The sequence below is a fragment of the Taudactylus pleione genome, unplaced genomic scaffold (genome assembly GCF_031769625.1).
Source record: "Taudactylus pleione unplaced genomic scaffold, aTauple2 ptg000043l, whole genome shotgun sequence".
NCBI classification, from domain to species: Eukaryota; Metazoa; Chordata; class Amphibia; order Anura; family Myobatrachidae; genus Taudactylus; species Taudactylus pleione.
In genome coordinates, this window is record NW_028284445.1 from 16,049,080 (window position 1) to 16,068,432 (window position 19,353).

Genomic DNA, 19,353 nt, shown 5'->3' on the forward strand with positions numbered 1-19,353 from the left:
GAGCGCAGCGAGCCACCGTGCCCGAAGCGTGGCGAGCGCAGCCACATATCCCCGCCCCTCCCCCTTTCAGGCCGGATCACGTGGTTGTGACGTCACAGGTCCATCAGCGCTGTATAGTCTAGACCTAACCATCCCTTCACTGCCATAACTGGCTATGGTGACACCAGTGCTGGTGCTCTTAATAGTGGCTAGTCCAGCCATAAAAGCATGGAAAAGTGTGTGTCACAGTGCGCTGGAGCACAGAGCTCACTTACCGGGTCCGGAGTACTGGTCTCCCGGCACCCACCACAGTGATCTTTCCCGCCGGCCAGCGCTTCCTCCCCGTGTGCTGCGTGTCCTCAGCAGCTCGCTCTGCTGCTGTGTGCAATCAGCCACAGCTCCATAGGGGTACTAGCGCCGCTCTACTTGTAATTTATTTACTTTTTCCCATAATCAATTTGCATTATTTGGGTTTATATAGCAATGTAAAGGCACAGGTGCGCCAAAGAGTAACATTATGCTGGCGCCAAATTTAAATCCCTGCCTATAAAGGAAGGTCTCTGAGCACTATTCAATGCCAGAGTATTAGGCTAGCCTAGCTCCAGCGTTTGTTCTCAGTATACTCCTTATACTTGCTATCATTGATTCCTGATTTTGACTTCAGCTATTCCTTTGACCTGATTTGCTTACTCCCTTGTACCGCATTGTCCGCCTGGTCCCGAGCCTTTTCTGATGCCTACGCTCGGGTTTGCCCCTTAGCGGATTGGCCGCCACCTGACCTCAGTTCCTTCAAACTCCAGCCTGTATATTGGATCCCAAACTGAGGGCCGCGACTTGCGTATCGGGCAGCGAAGCCACTGATACGTTAGACTCTGTGCCTCGGTTCTGGGTCTCAGCCAACTCCAATTGTATGGTCAGCATCTTCATTATCCACCCGAGTGTTGTGACAATGTGAAAGTACACAGGCTGCAGTGAACAATTGTCCATGCAGCTAAATGCAAACTAGTGGCAGCAATTCAGACACCCTACCAGGATAGACTGTATACTCTCAACCTGCTACTAAGAGACGGAGGTTTATTGGCAGCAGTTTTAGGCCAACTCAGAAGAACTGACCAGTATTATGCAACCTCTCGCACTCCTGCTCTGTAGAAACTACAAGCATGGCTAGTTTGCCTGGGATTATGGTCCAGTAGAGCTGGAACTCATCTGGTAGGAATTCTACCTGCCTGACATCAGTCATTTTGAAGTTCATACAGATGTTTCATCATACATCTAGCCCAGGGGTCAGGGAACTTTTTTACCTTTTACCCCAAAATATATTTAGATACGCCGACGTTACCCCCTTGATTTGAAAGGAAGGAAATCATATAGTAGTAACCCCATATAATGCCCCTGTAGTAGTGTCCCCATAGTTATGCCCCTGTAGTAGTGCCCCCATATAATGCCCCTGTAGTAATGCCCCCATATAATGCCCCTGTAGTAGTGCCCCCATATAATGCCCCTGTAGTAGTGCCCCCATATAATGCCCCTGTAGTAATGCCCCCATATAATGCCCCTGTAGTAGTGTCGCTGTTGTAGAGCCCCCATATAATGTCCCTGTAGTAGTGCCCCCATATAATGCCCCTGTAGTAGCGCCCCCATATAATGCCCCTGTAGTAGTGCCCCCATATAATGCCCCTGTAGTAATGCCCCCATATAATGCCCCTGTAGTAGGGCCGCTGTTGTAGAGCCCCCATATAATGCCCCTGTAGTAGTGCCCCCATACAATGGCCCTGTAGTAGTGCCCCCATATAATGCCCCTGTAGTAGTGCCCCCATATAATGCCCCTGTAGTGCCGCTTGTACAAAAAAAAACACCTTAATCCCCACTCCTGCATCCGCCGCCGTCCTGTCCACCCGGCTGCTCCTCTGAACTATGGGAGAGACGTCATGTCGTCTCTCCCATAGTGTACATGGAGAGAGCCGGAAGCTGGAGTTCAGAAGAGAACTCCAGCCTCCGGCTAACGCGGCGCTGCAGGGAAGGAGCCTGGCGCCCGCTGGTAATAACATCTCAGCAGGCGTCTGCCTTAGAGTCTCCCTGCGGCACAGCCGGGCATGCATATGAATCATTCTATATTATAGAATGATTCATATGCATGCCTGGCTGTCCGTCCATTACCCCCAGGAATTAAATTTTTACCCCATGTGGGGTAATTTACTCCTGTTCCCTGACCACTGATCTATCCTTAATACATCATGCAGCCTCTACTAACGTTGGGAACATTTTTTGCCGAAAATACGTCTTAGAATGTGATGCGACTAGAATGCACCTGTAGACTGTGCTGATTAATTTGATATGTGACACTTGTATATCTCTGAGCAACTTAGTCTGCATATGAAGCACAACAGAACTTAGGGCCTGATTCAGATTGGTTTGCAATGCTGCGTTCGCACGCACCCGCTCGCTGCGAAAATATGCTAATGAATGCAATCTTCCGGCAACTGCAGCACTATACCAAGATGCCCACCACTGTATAAAGCCGCCCATTTCCCATGACATGCATCCGTATCGAGTAACATCGAACCCATACGCACAGTTGTTGTGTGGACCATGACCTGCCGAACAAACTGCTAAACTTCCTGTCGCCAACTAGATCTCTAGCTACGTATACAATCGCAGGGGCTTAAATATACACGCCCCTGTAACGGCATTCAAACGCCTGCATTCGCCCGACCACCCCCCCCACCTCTCCACCCCCAAATGGCAACTTCCTGCCAATCACTGTGTAATGGGACTGCGTGCTCACTGCGATCGATTCCCGATCGCAGTGGTCGGTTCGCTCACTGCGATGCATTCACAGAATGCAGCTTTGCGAACCAACCTGAATCAAACCCTTAGTGTGGAAAAAAAAAGCTACGGCCGCTGCATCGTTTAACTTTGATCGTAGATTCAGAGACTCAGTCGCACACAGATATACAAGAGTCGCATATCAAATTAATCAATACAGTCTCCTTGTGTATCCTAGTGGCATTGCAGGACAGATTCTGTGCATGAGCAGATCTAATAACATCGGAGTGTACGCTAACCATCGAGTTTGTGTACATCTTTAAATAAGGCCCAATATCAGAGAAGAGATATGTAGTAAAAAAGTTTTTTTTGCCATTTAGATTAAATTATTAATATCTTCTCTGTGATTGGATAACACTCCCATTACTTGACTTTGAAACTTCATTAGAGCAGGACCAGAGGTGATTAGTGAATTACCACCAAATCACAGGGGTCAACAACCTCTGTTTCCAAAGTGAACGTGAGTGAAATTTGCAAGTCAGCTTAATGATGATGGTAATAAATTGTTACTTAGCAGTTCTCCTGTCAAATAATGCTGAGCGGCCAGCTAAATGTTAGTACACGTTCGATAACTTACACTTGTAAATAATCTAAAGCAATAGCACAAGAGATACCAGTGTAAAATCTGTATGTCAATGCTGGGATGCTCTTATTCCCAAAACGTAAGTTAAAAGTGATTATGGTCATTATTATAGTCATTCAGATGGAAAGTGCAATTTTGCACTTTATCAAAACCATGTTGGGCTACAAGGGTAACAGAGTTAAAATACAGATACATGTTGGGCTACAAGGGTAACAGAGTTAAAATACAGATACAGGTTGCGTCTCCCATATTCAAATATTCCGAAATATAGAATATTCTGTTATACAGAATTTTTTGAATGGTGTTTCCTGGGCGTGCATAAATTAGGTACTGCGATTGCATACGCAGCATGAGAGGAGACTTGCAGTGTCTGCAGCTGGTCAGACTTGTTGTAATTGCTACGTGACTGGCCGATGTGCGTCGATGGTACCGATGTTTATGCAGAAGAGCGACATTGGACGGGTATGAGAAAGCAGTAGCGGGCGTCTTTATGCCGGCTGAGCTGTGGCAGGCATTAGCATATTTTTCGCAGCTGCATTCTGTACAAAACCGGCAGGCAACAGGCAAATGAGTGGCAATACGATGTGAATAAGACCCACAAGCAGACCTAAAATGATATGCAGCATGTGTATGTTCTGTGTGCGGCCGAGTCTGTGAAACCATCACAACGGAACGTGGCGTGGGAAACAGCCGCTGACACTGTAACGTAGCATTTCATACACAGATACAGCTGCAGTCGCACACAGAACATACACGTGCCGTATATCATGTAATCATCGTCGTCTGCTTGTGCGTCATATTCACATGCAGAAAAAAAAAAGAAACACGAAAATACGCTGGGAGGACACATCTGTAGCAGACCTTCTTTGTATAACTCAGTGTTAATATAAAGCTACACAGTATTTATGTGCTAGATACAAAAAATTAAGCAGCATTTTACCTGCATACAAAAGAAAATTACATCTGCTTAATTAGAATTGCTTCCATAGAGTCGTAACTAGACTGTTTGGTGCCCTGTGCCAGAGAGAGCATTGGCGCCCTCCCCCCTTTCAGGGCCGCAACTAGGGGGGGGCTGGAGGTACACGTACACCGGGTGCGCCGCTGCACCCGGTGCCAGTGTCCTCCAGCTTGGCACCGCAGGGAGACTGCAAGCCGGACGCCCACTGAGATGTTATTACCAGCGGGCGCCTGGCTCCTTCTCTGCAGCGCCACGCTAGCCGGAGGCTGTTCTCTCCTGAACTCCAGCTTCCAGCTCTCCCCACAGGCACTATGGGAGAGACATCATGACGTCTCTCCCATAGTTCCGAGGAGCATCCGGGTGGACCCAATGGCGGCGGTCACAGGAGCGGGATTTAAGGTAAGTATTTGTGTGTGTGTGTATGTGGCACTACGTGGGCATTAACAGGGGGCACTACAGGAGGACTACAGTGGCATTACCTACAGGGGCATTACTAGGGGGTTCTACATGGGCATTACCAGGGGGCACTACAGGGATATCACTAGGGGACTCTACAGGGGCATTACCAGGGGGCTCTACATGGGCATTACCAGGGGGCACTACAGGGAAATCACCAGGGGACTCTACAGGGGCATTACCAGGGGGCTCTACAGGGGCATTACCAGGGGGCACTTTAGGGTCATTATCAGGGGGCACTACAGGTGGCATTACCAGGGGGCTCTACAGGAGGACTACAGTGGCATTACATACAGGGGCATTACCAGGGGAATCTACATGGGCATTACCAGGGGACTCTACAGAGGCATTACCAGAGGGCACTACAGGGACATTACCAGGGGGCTCTATGGGAGGACTACAGTGGCATTACCAGGGGGCTCTACAGGGGCATTACCAGGTGGTATTACCAGGGGGCTCTACAGGGGCATTACCAGTGGGCTCTACATGGCCATTATCAGGGGTCACTACAGGGGCATTACTATATGGGGACTACAGGGGCATTACCATATGGGCACTACAGGGGCATTACTATGGGCACATTACCATATGGCCACTAGTACAGGGGCATTAACATAGGTGCACTGCTGAAGGGGGCATTACTATGGGGGTACTGCTGCAGGGGGCATTACTGTGGGGGAATTACCAGGGGGGGCAAATTACTCTCTTGCCCCGGGTGACAAAAACCCTAGATTCGGCCCTGCCCCTTTCACATTTTAAATAGGGACATAAGATACTGTAGTGCATCTGAAAAAGGGCCATGGCCTCATGGGGAAGGGCCAGGGAAGAGATATGGGGCAGCCAGGAGATACTATAGATAAAAGGAAGCTGCAAGTGAGAATGATAATAAACAGGAAAAATTTACAGGCCCAAACACTGCCCCCTGTCCTGGTCGCATCACCCTAGTTACGGCCCTGTGCTTCCAGGACTGCATTGGGCCATCCGGCACATGCCATAAGTGTTGATGGACTGATGGGCCGGTCTGGCCTGAAAGCCTTGTCGAGCAGCTCCGTGTCCCGTCGCTCTGCTCTGCCAACATGCAGAGTGAGATGGGGGCGTGCCACGATGCCCAATGGCTCACTACACGCCTGATTACTTCAAATACGTGTGGCATGTTTGCATGATATAAAGTTATACTTACAGCCTGTGAAATGACTAATGTACATGATGCAGGCACCATAGGTATTTCATATGTGTTGCAGTTATCACACATTTTACATGAACTGTGTATTACAAAGCAAACATTGGGACAACCCCACCTTTCTTAGGGGGCAATTCAATTCAAGCGCCTGGAGCGAGCTCATTCTCACTTGCAGCTTCCTTTTATCTATAGTATCTCCTGGCTGCCCCATATCTCTTCCCTGGCCCTTCCCCATGAGGCCATGGCCCTTTTTCAGATGCACTACAGTATCTTATGTCCCTATTTAAAATGTGAAAGGGGCAGGGCCGAATCTAGGGTTATTGTCACCCGGGGCAAGAGAGTAATTTGCCCCCCCCCCTGGTAATTCCCCCATAGTAATGCCCCCTGCAGCAGTACCCCCATAGTAATGCCCCCTTCAGCAGTGCACCTATGTTAATGCCCCTGTACTAGTGGCCATATGGTAATGTGCCCATAGTAATGCCCCTGTAGTGCCCATATGGTAATGCCCCCTAGTAATGCCCCTGTAGTCCCCATATAGTAATGCCCCTGTAGTGACCCCTGATAATGGCCATGTAGAGCCCACTGGTAATGCCCCTGTAGAGCCCCCTGGTAATACCACCTGGTAATGCCCCTGTAGAGCCCCCTGGTAATGCCACTGTAGTCCTCCCATAGAGCCCCCTGGTAATGTCCCTGTAGTGCCCTCTGGTAATGCCTCTGTAGAGTCCCCTGGTAATGCCCATGTAGATTCCCCTGGTAATGCCCCTGTATGTAATGCCACTGTAGTCCTCCTGTAGAGCCCCCTGGTAATGCCACCTGTAGTGCCCCCTGATAATGACCCTAAAGTGCCCCCTGGTAATGCCCCTGTAGAGCCCCCTGGTAATGCCCCTGTAGAGTCCCCTGGTGATTTCCCTGTAGTGCCCCCTGGTAATGCCCATGTAGAGCTCCCTGGTAATGCCCCTGTAGAGTCCCCTGGTGATGTGTGGTCGGAGAATGCCGGTTCTCACACCTTAACAAGGCTGCCGGTTACACGGCTGTTAGCGCCGCGCTAAGCAGATAAACAGCTGCACGCCCGGCACTTTGGTCGGATTTCTCCTTGCATCCCCAGGAAGAAATCCTTAAGCCACCCAAGCAGCGCGTTGAATTGAATAGCTGCGGGAGCTCCCTCCCATCGTTATTCAACATCGCACTGAATTGAGGGCCTGATTTAGACCCGCTCGCGAGCGCTCACAAGCGGGTCAATGGTGGGGTACTGTGCATTCTCTCGCTTCGTGACTCACTACAAAAGGGGCGGCTGTCGATGTTGATCGACAGCTCGCCCTGTTTTGTAGGCGGGGAGGGGGGGTTGCTACACAAACGGAGGCGTTCCCGAAGGAACGCCTGCCGTTTGTGGGAGGCACCACTGACAACACCAGTGATGTCAGTGGAGAGCTTCCTGCTCTGTTAGAGCAGGAAGCTCTCTGGGGCTTGCGACGGTCGAGACCCTACCACAAGGGTCTCGTCGCAAGCCGGGCGGCTTAACATTAGCGGACGCTTATTGGCTGGAACCCACGTGGAGGAGCCATTCATTGGCTAAGCCCACGTGGGTCCCAGCCAATGAGTGGCCGCTAATGGAAGCCGCCGCTGATTGGCTGGCCGCCCAACACTAATGATAGCTCAAGCCCAGAACTGTCATTAACGTTACTGTAACAATATGCTGTAGCGTCTTGTTACAGTGTGTCCGAGGCCCTATTTGGAGTACTGCGGGGAACATCATGGGACAAAAGGTGAGTATTGGATCTTTTTTTACAGGTACTTCCTTTAGCTACTTTACGTTGAGAAGGGGACGTGAACATCTGGAAGAAGGTGAGTATGTCAGTATGTATGGATGTAATAAAACTTTATTTTCACGTTGTGTGTGTCTTGTTTTTTTTACCACATTTCATTACAGGTGAACTAAAGGTACCAGTGGCCCATTAATGCCCCGCATGCTGGTACTTGTGGTTCTCCAAGTACCAGCATGCGGGGGAGGTTTGCTGGGATCTGCAGTTCTACTGTAAAGACAATGTTGTTAATTAAATTTTTAACACTACACCTACACCATCAACCCACTACCCACTGCCCAGGGGTGGCGTTGATAGCCCCGGGCTATCAGCCTAGGCCAGGGGTGCCCTGGGGGGGCACCGGGCCGGGGGGCCCGGTGAATGGGCTCCCCTGGCTGTGGCATCGGCCCCCCGCTAGAAAGGGTCCAGTGCTGGTTTTAATTATAGGGGTACCCCTACACCAATTTTTTAACCCTATAATTAAAACCGGGACTGGCCCTGCAGCCTGGTGCTGGTACCTAATTTACGGTGGAACCCTACTCGTTTTTTTCCCCATAATTTTAGGTACCAGGACAGGCTGGCAAGTCCGGGGCTGGTCAGTCTTTTGGGGGGGGACCTCACGTAATTTAAAAAAAAAAAATTAACCCTGCTTAAACAAGTTAAAAAAAAACACATACGCAAATCATTGTGATTTGTGTATGTTTCAGCCAAACTCGCGGCTCAGGAGGTGAGTGTTTAAAACTTCTATTTCACAGTGAGTTTTCTACAATCTCACACGAGATTGGAAACTTGAATTTAGTAAATTTGCGAGTTGCATCTTTTTCATCTAAAGTACTTCCTATTTTGACCAATGGTGAGTTTTTTCGAGTTTCACATGAGCTTTAACAGTGAAAAAAGAGAACTCACTTCAAACTCACTCGAGTTTGTCTTTAGTAAATATGCGAGATTAAAAAAATGCCTAAACTCACGTGAGTTTGCAAACTCACACAAACTCGACCCTTAGTAAATTTACCCCTAAAGGTGTAAAATACCTCTTAGCATTATTCTGTAATGTACAAAGTAGACTCAAAGGGGGAGGCCAAAGTGAGTTTTATGCCTACTACTACACAAAACCAGCATCATCCAGCTTAATCACCATTGCTTTACATTTAATAAGGAGCTGAGGGCCGATTCAGTAAGCTCACTATTGCGATTACGCACGGAATTGGGCGATTGTTGCATTCTGCGCATGCATCACAATGCGCGTGTACAAACACTCCACTGCGATCGGGACTGCGATCGCAGTGACTATGCAGAACCATCGCAGAATGATTGACAGGAAGTACCGTTTGGGGATGGCGATGTGGGATGGCCGGCGAAACGCAGGCGCGCCAGTGCATTTGAATGCCGTTGTAGGGACCTGCATATATTAGCCACTGCGATGCCATACACAGCTTGGGCTTTCACTGCGTACGATGAGGTTAGCAATTCCTTGTGCAAGTGTGCGTGTGGCTGCATTGGTACTCGATGTTACCGATGGATTTGCAGTCTTGTTAAACATTACGAATGTGTGTAAGGTAAAGGGGGCGTCCTTATGTTAGGCTGCATATGGCATTTGCAATCATTAGCATATCTTCACAGTGAGACTGCATACGTAATCGCTATGCGAATGCCATAGCGACCCTTGCTGAATCAGGCCCTAACACGACTAGTGGTCCATCTATTCGTGTATAAGAAAATGATTAGTTACGATAAGTTATTTTTGCCTGCTCCAAAGACAGGATTATTTACATGAAGCCAATTAGAAATATATATTTTTGTGAATTAATATAAATCCTTATTATTTTGTAGATAAACACGTGGACGTTACTGTTGAAATCAGATTCTCCTCTTGTTGTCAGACATATACCTAGCTACTAATTCCTACTAACCATATTCCTGCAGTAAGCATACTAGTGTCTGTAACTAATGATGTAAAGAGAGGGGGGGGGGGGGGGGCTGCGGGTGTTAGGGGTGGAGGTGAAGCACCAGCTATATGTGTCGCAGTAATGATAAAAAGCGATTGCATGACTTCTAAATGTGTGGTTTCAGTATCAGCATTTTATGATGTGTGTAGGTGATCTCTACAATCCTCAGAGATCTGTTTTGCTGCTCTTTATAATGTAACAATGCAGAGAAATAATTAGACCTATATTGTTATTCTCAATAAAATCGGACATCTGCAAAATAGATTTTTCCATTCTGTTTTGTGTTTGGATCTCACTGTAAAAATCAATAAATAAAACACTAAAAAAACTATCATTTCCACCCTGCATTGCAGTAATATCAGATCTGCAAAAGCCTGTCCTCTCCCAATAGAATAAGTAATAACATAAATGTGTTTTCCGAGTGAATTTGTGCTTTTTACTGCACATAAACAGATCCATTTTTATGACAGAAGTGCTGCCTTTTATCACGTCACTTTAAATGGGATGCAGCGAGATTTCGAGTAACAAGGAATGTGCGATTAACAAGCTGAAATCACTAACACTTGCGTGTCAGTTGTAACTTAGTGTATTACTCTTGGGGGGGAGGTAAGAAAATCTATTAGTATTCTGGTTGCTGTGAGATGAGGGAATAGTTGTGGGACTTTTTTTTTACTGTTAATAATTTTACGATATTTCTAGAGGCTTTGGACCTCATTCAGAGTCGGTCGAAGCGGCCGCACGGTCGTATAGAAAAAGGGGCCGGATATGCAAATGATGCACACGCATGTTGCATCCCTAAGGTCGCATTACACGTCATCTCCGGCTACATAAGGATTAATCGCGAGCATCGTATGCCATCGGAACTGGTCGTAGAGCTAAAGGTTGACCTGACCCTCTCTTAAGCTCTACGATCATGTCAGTGTAAAACCTCCCCTATCACGTGTGCCATGACACTACTTTGTTAATTATGCACTCCCTTAAAACGCTGTTCGCATAATGAGGCATGCCTGCGTTCGGATCTCCACACCCCCGTTTTCAAGCACCTTCCAATGTTACCACCCACAGAAGCCGCAATCTGTCACTCAAACTACCGACCTGGCGGTGTTCAAGGAGAGAGAAATTTCTGATCGTAGCCGCTAGTTTGCGCACGCGCATTGCGAACTGTACGCATGCGCAGATCAGCGAACATCGGCTGCATACGACCGTGCGGCCGCTTCGACCGACTCTGAATGAAGTCCTTTGTGTCTTATGTTATAAAGCAAATTAGGAAGATATAGGCTTTCATATACTATATTTGTGGATTCAACACCTTTATACTGGCTTTGATCTGAAATGCACTACTAGAATTATAGAGTAATACATTAATGTCCTGTTAAAACTTAAATAAATAAATAAATAAAAGAGTGTTTATGTTGCCCACACAGAGTGAAGGCAGCCATTTTGTGTGCTGGACCACTATTAAAGAAAATGCAACCTACATGGATGTCATGACCCCGTAACATCACTTGATACTGCAACCAATCAATTCACTAGAACCCAGTGACATCACTTGATCATGCAACTAATCAATTCACTAGGACCCAGTGACATCACTGAGAATAGAGCCTATCAATTCACTAGGAACCTGTAACATTATCGATAATTCAGTAATTCCCTTTTTCTTCAGTAATGCCTCTGGTTCCCAGTTCTTTGATAAACTTAATGTACAGAATGACAAACTCCACAGTCTTGTACGTGAGCAATGCATTTTAAAATTGAGGTTCCGTGTCAAAGCTTTGATTCAGCAGTAATATTACTTGATTGCTAGTTTAGCAATTTAAAACTTGGACACAAAAGCTGCATGCCTGAAATGTTGTCTATCCAGCATGACCCACTTCCCCAGTACGCATTGGTCTGTTCCACCTATCCTTAATTATTTTAGAAATGAATGTAGCCTGTGTGGAAATAATGATATGTTATTATTTCTTTTCTTTTAGACAGACTAATGGCAGTAGCTATTTCCTGCGTGCGATGCTGATGACCGCAAAGTAGCCTAGCTGTTGTGGTGCGTGGAGCTTTCACTATGGGCACAGCGACCGAAGAATTAATTGTGGTAGAGGATGATTCTTCATTGAATCCCTTGTGCTTCGAGTGTGGCCAGCAGCACTGGACAAGAGAGAACCACCTGTATAATTATCAGAATGAAGTGGACGATGACCTGGTTTGCCACATTTGCCTTCAACCATTGCTTCAGCCTTTGGATACCCCATGCGGCCACACGTTCTGCTTCAAGTGCCTCAGAAACTTCCTACAGGAGAAGGACTTCTGTCCGCTTGACCGAAAGCGGCTCCACTTTAAACTGTGCAAGAAATCCAGCATCCTGGTGCACAAGCTGCTGGACAAGCTGGTTGTCTCCTGTCCTTTCTCCAATGCTTGCAAGATCACCATGCAGCGCTGTGATGTAGAGGCTCATCTCAAAAACAGGTGAGTCCGCATGAGTGTGAAAGGCGATGGTCAAGCTGTTCTAACCTTAGGTTTGTTTCTTTTCATTATATTTTGTGTGCCAAACAGCAACATAATTAGACATCTGTGGGCTCCAAAGATTTGTAAAGCCAGGTACACACTAGACCAGTGGTTCTCAAACTCGGTCCTCAGGGCCCCAAACAGTTCACGTTTTCCAGGTCTCCCAGCAGGTGCACAGGTGTATTCATTACTCACTCAGTGATCACGAAAAGCGGAAAAATTTGTGGGTCCCAGGGACCCCTCGCTTTATAAAATTGGAGTCCTACTCCATTGTTTTTGGGTCCCTTCACATATTATGGTGGGGTGAAAGCAGGCAGCAGCTGGGACAGTGCTGGTGGGCAGGTAGCAGTTGGGGTAGAGCTGGGGAGAAAGGCAGGGAGAAGATGGGGTAGAGGGGAGTAAGGCCAGGCAGTGCTGGGGCTAGGGAAGGGGGTAAGTGCAGACAGCAATTGCAACAGTGCTGGGGGGCAAGGATAGATAACAGCTGACACAGTATATAAATTACCCTCTGTTTTACGAATTCCTAATTCTTTTCATGTTTCACTTTTAAAACCATTAATCTTGAATAAATTCTAAAGAGCCTTTCCCAAGGCCATACTCAATGTGGTCAAGAATTCAAAGTAAAAAAGATCTTGGATTCTCGCTGTCGTTACGGACGACTCCCAATATCTCATCGATTGGAAGGGATATGGCCCAGAAGAGAGAACTTGCATTTTTGCTGCCGATGTTCATGCCTCCCATCTCGTTAAAACCTTCCATTCTAAGCTTCCTCGCAAACCAAGGAAGTGTCCGGAGTCCACTACTAAATGGGGGATACTGTCACAAACTGTACCAGAGACCTCCGCCCCAGACCCCTGTACTTTCCTATGCATCTGTGCCCAGGGGTAACTGCAGACAGCAATTGCGACAGGGCAAGAATAGATAACAGCTGACACAGTATTGGGGTGCAAGGAGGGGGCTAGGGGCAGACAGTACTGAGGGTAGAGAGGGGGCAAGTGTAGATAGCAGCTGATGCAGTACTATGGGCAAGGAGTTGGTTAGGGGCAGGCAGTGCTGGGGGTAGGGAGGGGGCGAGGATAGATAGCAACTTGGGCAGTATTGAGTGCAAGGAGGAAGTTAGGGCCGGGTAGGGAGGGAGAAACTGAATTTAGCTGGGGCAATACAGGGGGCAAGGAGAAGGTTAGTGGCTGGCAGTGCTGAAGGGTAAGGAGGGTGTAAGGGTAGACAGCAGCTGGGGCAGTACTGGAGGCAAGGGGCAGGCAGTGCTGGGGGTAGGGAGGGAGTAAGGGTAGACAGCAGCTGGGGCAAGCAGGAGATTAGGGGTAGGCATATTTACAGTGCATCACACAAAGGAGTACCCCATAAATATAGTGGCCCATAAATACCCCATAAATATAGTACCCCATAAATATAGCAGTGCATTTAGAGAGTGTAACACACAGGAGTGCCCTCAATTTTTAACAATATTATAGTGTAATGAAATGATGTAAATAGTCCCTCACCAGCAGTGCACAGCTCCCTGGAGGACACTCTACCTACCCAGTCACCAGTACTGCAACTTCCCAGGGTCCCACTCCTCCCTGCTGGTAGATCTGCAGCTGACTGGTGGTCACTACTCCTCCGAGCTGGTAATCCCCGGGGCACTGTCACTTTGCTGCCTGCTGCAGGGGCAAACGCAGGATTATTATGGGGGGGTTGATAGCTAGATAGATCTTTGTATATAAAGTGTAAACAAACACACAAGCATGCATACATACATACACAGCATGCGCACACATAGCTTACATACACGCACACGAGCATACATACACAAGCATACTTACACATACGCACACAGCATACATACACAAGCATATGTACACATACACAAGCATACTTACACATACAGCATACATACACAAGCATACTTACACATACACACACACAATACATACACAAGCATACGTACACATACACATACAGCATACATATATAAACATACTTACACACACACACACACGGCACACATACAGCATACTTACACATACATACACACCATACATAAGCATACTTACACATACACACAAGCATACTTACACATACACACAACAAGCATACTTGCACACACAAGCATACTTACACACACAGCATACATACACAAGCATATTTACACACACTACATACATACACACACACACACCAGCAAACTTAGGCCCTGATTCAGACCCACTCGCAAGTGGCTGTCCGCTCGCAAGTGGGTCGATGGTCTGCACTGAGCATGCGCACGACGGAGGGAGCTCCGTCGTGCGCATGCGCCAGACGCGACGAGCGAAGGAAAGTCCTTCGCCCGTTGTGTCTGATCAAAGGGGGCGTGCTGTCGATGTTGATTGACAGCACACCCCCTTTGGTGGGCGTGCCGGGGGCGTGCCTCCCTGACGGGGGCGTTCCCACGGGAACGCCTCCCGTCAGAAGCCGGCCCACTGACATCACTAGTGATGTCAGTGGGAGTGATTTTGGCTCTGATAGAGCCAAAATCACTCCGGGGCTTGCGGTTGAAAACCTCAACCGCAGGCTCCGGCTCGCAGTTTCGATGGTCGCGATGGTCACGACCATGGCGGCCATCAAACTGCACGCTCGTATAGGCTGTGGGTGGTGACCCACAGCTATACGAGCGTCCAGGAGGACGCTCCATTTTTATGGAGGGCGGCCCTCATTCAGAGCGTGCGCTCTGCTCAGAGCGTACGGCTCTGAATGAGGGCCTTAGTGTACATACATACCAGCATACATACACACATACTTACAGTATACATACACACACACAGCATACATACTGTACATACACATATCAACATACATACATACAGTACACACACAAACACATACCTCCCAACTGTCCCGAATTTAGCGGGACAGTCCCGTTTTTATGGGACTGTCCCGCTGTCCCAAACGCGGGCCGCAGTGTCCCGCGGTGGGGGGGGCAGTTGGGTAAAGCATACACCGCTGCTCTGCATAGCAAAGCAGCGTGTATGCAGAGCGAGAATAGATACTGTGCGCATGCAGGCAGAACAGAACGCTGTGATAGCGGTATCACCTACACAGAACAAACACACAGCCGTCAGCGGCAGCTGTGTGTTTGTTACAGCAGCAAATGAGAGTCACACAGACTCTCATTGGCTGCTGCACGGAGGGAGCCGGTTGGAGCTCACTCAGGAGCTCCGTCTTCCGGCTCCCTCTTCGTCGCATGGCAGCAGAGCGGACGGCGGCTGAAGCGGGGATACAGGTAAGTTTTTTTTTTTTTAAATGTGTGTATGGGGGCCTGCTAATGGAGGGGCCTACTACTGGGGGGGCATACTACTGGGGGCATACTATCCTCGGGAGACATACTACTGGGGGGCCTGTTTATGGGGGGCATACTACTGGGGGGCATACTACTGGGGGGGCCATACTGGGGGCCTGCTTATGGGGGCATACTACTGGGGGGGCCTGCTAATGGGGGGCATACTACTGGGGGCCTGCTTATGGGGGCATACTACTGGGGGGGGCATACTACTGGGGTCCTGCTAATGGGGGCATACTACTGGGGGCCTGCTTATGGGGGCATACTACTGGGGGGGCATACTACTGGGGGGGTATACTACTACTGGGGGCACTGCATAGGGGGCCCTACTACTAAGGGGACTGCATAGGGGGCACCACTACTGGGGGCATTGTGTAAGGGACACCACTGCTGGGGGCATTGTGTAAGGGACACCACTGCTGGGGGCATTGTGAAAGGGACACTATTGCTGTGGGCATTGTATAAGTGGCACTACTACTGTGGGTATTGTATAAGGGGCATTACTACTGTGGGCTTTATGTATAAGGGTCACTACTGTGGGCATTGTGTAAAAGGGTCACTACTGTGGGCATTGTGTAAAAGGGGCACTGCTGTGGGCATTGTGTAAAAGGGGCACTACTGTGGGCATTGTATAAAAGGGGCACTACTGTGTGTTGTAACATAAATAAGAGACACTACTTTATGGTGTAATGTGAATTAGGGACACTATGTGTGGTGTAATGTGAATAAGATTGTGCACTGTGACTCCTTGGGCCGTAGCACACTTTGTAAACAAGTACTGTGACTCTGCTGGCCGTACCCCACTGGGTGGGTGCACTACTTTTCATTTCTGCCACTGCTGTGTGGCAATGTTTCATAGATGTGCTTTATACTGTGGTGTCTGTGTCGTTGTGCCACTGCTCTGTCGCTTAGTAACCAGTCAGCTCACTGCAACCTTTGGCCAATAATGTTGAAAACAATATTATAAGCTGTGAGGTGTTCTAAATTGACTGGAAATTAATGTTATTGAGGTTAATAATACTCTAGGAAGAAAAAAAAGACCAATTTATGTGATTTTAGCTTTTTTTGTCAATTTTTGGAAAAAAAAATCCAAATCCATTCCAAAGCCAGTCACCATAGTTTGGCAAATCCAAAGCCGGACGACGAATAAGAACCAAATCCAAATCCGGCAAAAATGGTCCGGCACACATCCCTACTGTAAACGCTGTAGTTCTGTCGCTCCTGCGGGTGGCCTCAAGGGGCGGAGACAGAGACAAGGCTGTCTCCTCTCTAATACACACATTTGGTTCACAGGGGGGTTTCTGCGTGCGCTAGAGGGCTGTACTTCACCTCCCAACACCGCAATTATTTTCTTCCCTGTTGCAGTCAGTGCTGCTGTTCACTCTCCTCCCCACTGCTGACAGTGCTGCAGGGAGAAGGACCGGAGCAAGCAGAGAAGGGAGAAGCCTCGTGGCAGGCGAGAATTCCTCTGCGCTGACGTGCAACATCCCGCCCACTCCTGTAACTACCAATAGTTACAGCTAGATTACAGAGGGAGGGGTCCAGTACGGGAAGCATATTCCCCTCTCTCTGCCTTGCGGCCCAGCCCGCCCTTGTAGTGAATTGGCGGCAAGGGATTGACTGTAGCGGAGGGCGTCCCTGGGGACCCACCCATTTGTAAATATTGAGTCCCCGGTCCTCAAAAGTTGGTAAAATATGCGCTATAGCTCGTATTTGCGAACACTGCTCACTGACACATTTTTAAAGATCCACAGTTGGAGATAATTATTTCCCTTGTGATTCTGTGAGGAGACATGGAAAACATGCACTGTTTGAGGCCTGATGACCGAGTCTGAGAACCTAGCGACGGCACGAAATATTGGGCGGTCCATACACACTGCACGATCTGGAGTACGACCGCCCGATATATCGTTCCGGCCTGCACAGCGGGCAGATCTGAAGATGCGATGAATGACTCACGGGAGCGGGCAGTAGTTGCGTACACACTGGAGAATGTGGACGATTTGTTGTTCCGACAAGTCATCCAATATATCGTCTAGTCTAGCGTGTACCCAGCATAAGGGCCTCTCTGCAACCCCACTGTTTTTGGAATGAGGGCCTGATTCAGACCCGCTCGCGAGTGCTATGCGCTTGCCGCTATGCGAGTGGCCAGGAGGCCGCTCTAAAAAACAAGAAGGCCGGCCCTGATTCAGAGCGATTGAGCGCTCGCAAGTGGGTCGATGGTGGCCCAGTGCACATGCGCACGACAGAGCCAGCTCCGTTGTGCGCATGCGTGAGACCCGGATAGCGACGGGCAAGCCGTCGTTCTGGGTCTTGTACCAAAGGGGGCGTGCTGTCGATGGTGAGTGACAGCATGCCCCCTTTTGGTGGGCGTGCCGTGGGCGTGGCTGCCCAGACGGAGGCGTTCCTATGGGAACGCCTACCGTCTGGGGCCGGCCCCACTGACATTACAAGTGATGTCAGTGGGAGTGCTTTCAGCTCTGTTTGAGCCGAAAGCACTCCAGGGCTTGCGGCAACGAGACCCTACCAAAAGGGTCTTGTCACAAACCCGATGGTCGCGATGGTCTTGAACATCGCGACCATCTTCCTGCCCGCTCGCTATAGCTGTGAGTGGCTCTAAATCAGGGCCTGAGGCCACAAAATAAATGATTCATTTTAGTAGAGAACCCCTTTAAATGTTTATGTTACACAAAATTTATTTTGTTTTTTGTTGTTGTAATGTAAAAAAAAAAAAAAGAAACAAATAAATCTTACCTTTTTAACAGCAATACACCCAATTTGGGAGGGGTCTTCTGATACCTAGGGGTATATTTACCAAAGTTAGAGTTTTTAGAATTGGAGATGTTGCCCACAGTAACCAATCAGATTCTACTTAACATTTCACTAGCACCTTCTAGAAGATAATAGCTAGAATCTGATTGGTTGCTATGGGCAACATCTCCATTTCTAAAAACTCTCACTTTAGTAAATATACCCCCTACTATGACCAGGCACAGGAGTTCTATTGCTTGCTTAGACAGACCTATATCACCAGGGGTGTATATATAATGGGTGCAGACCCTGCACCCATAGAGTCTTATACTTACCTGTCTATAGTGCTCACTGAGAAAATGGCGGCTATTTTCCCGATGACTAGTGCATGTGCAGTGCCGCTGTCCCCGGGAAAATGGCGTGGGTGCCATTTTCCTGGACACCCGCGCATGCCCAGTAGATTCTGGCACTAAGCCAGTGCAGCGCCGTGGGACCGCCGAAGAGTGGAGGGGCCCTGCACTGTCTGAACACGGGCCCGGCTCTTGGGGTGTTCGATTTCAGTACTGTTCCACTCGTGGGCCGAAGTGGCCCGCGGGTGGTCAAATCGGGAGGTTGGGGACCCCCTCCGCCGCAGCTATGCGGCGGTGCCGGACCCTGGAGTAGCTGAATGGATGCTGCGCACATGCGCTCGGCATCCATTCAGTGCCGGAAGAGGGCTGGGGGAAGCCCAGCTCGTGACGGAGTGTTGAGCTTACCCCCAGCCTGACATTATTTGGAGGCGTGCCTTGCGGGCACGCCTCCAAATAACGTCACTTTGGGGATGTGGCCTATGGTAATTAGGGCACACCTCCATTTTCTGTCGCCATTAACAGAGCCGGCACAGGGTGCTCCGGCCCTGGTTGAAACACCCGTTTATCACAACAGCAAAGTTGTAAAGCCTGTATCTGTGAGGAAACAAACAAATAAATACATGTAGAAAAAAGTATCTTATGTACTGATCGATGCAGACACCAGGGGCCATTTTACTGGGGTATCACTGAAAAGCAGGTGAGAACCT

The 19,353-nt window shown here is 48.6% G+C and overlaps 1 protein-coding gene across 2 annotated transcripts in view; it reads left to right on the top strand.

Moving 5' to 3' along the window:
- LNX2 (ligand of numb-protein X 2) overlaps nucleotides 1–19,353 on the top strand; it is a 179,167-nt gene that overhangs the window by 85,962 nt on the left and 73,852 nt on the right. The window contains exon 2 of one of the 2 annotated variants that reach the window (XM_088460272.1): nucleotides 11,704–12,190. In XM_088460272.1, coding sequence (XP_088316398.1) covers nucleotides 11,790–12,190 — 401 coding nt within the window. In that variant the 5' untranslated portion in view covers nucleotides 11,704–11,789. The remainder of the gene's footprint in view (nucleotides 1–11,703; nucleotides 12,191–19,353) is intronic. The other variant, XM_088460273.1, reaches the window with a different exon arrangement.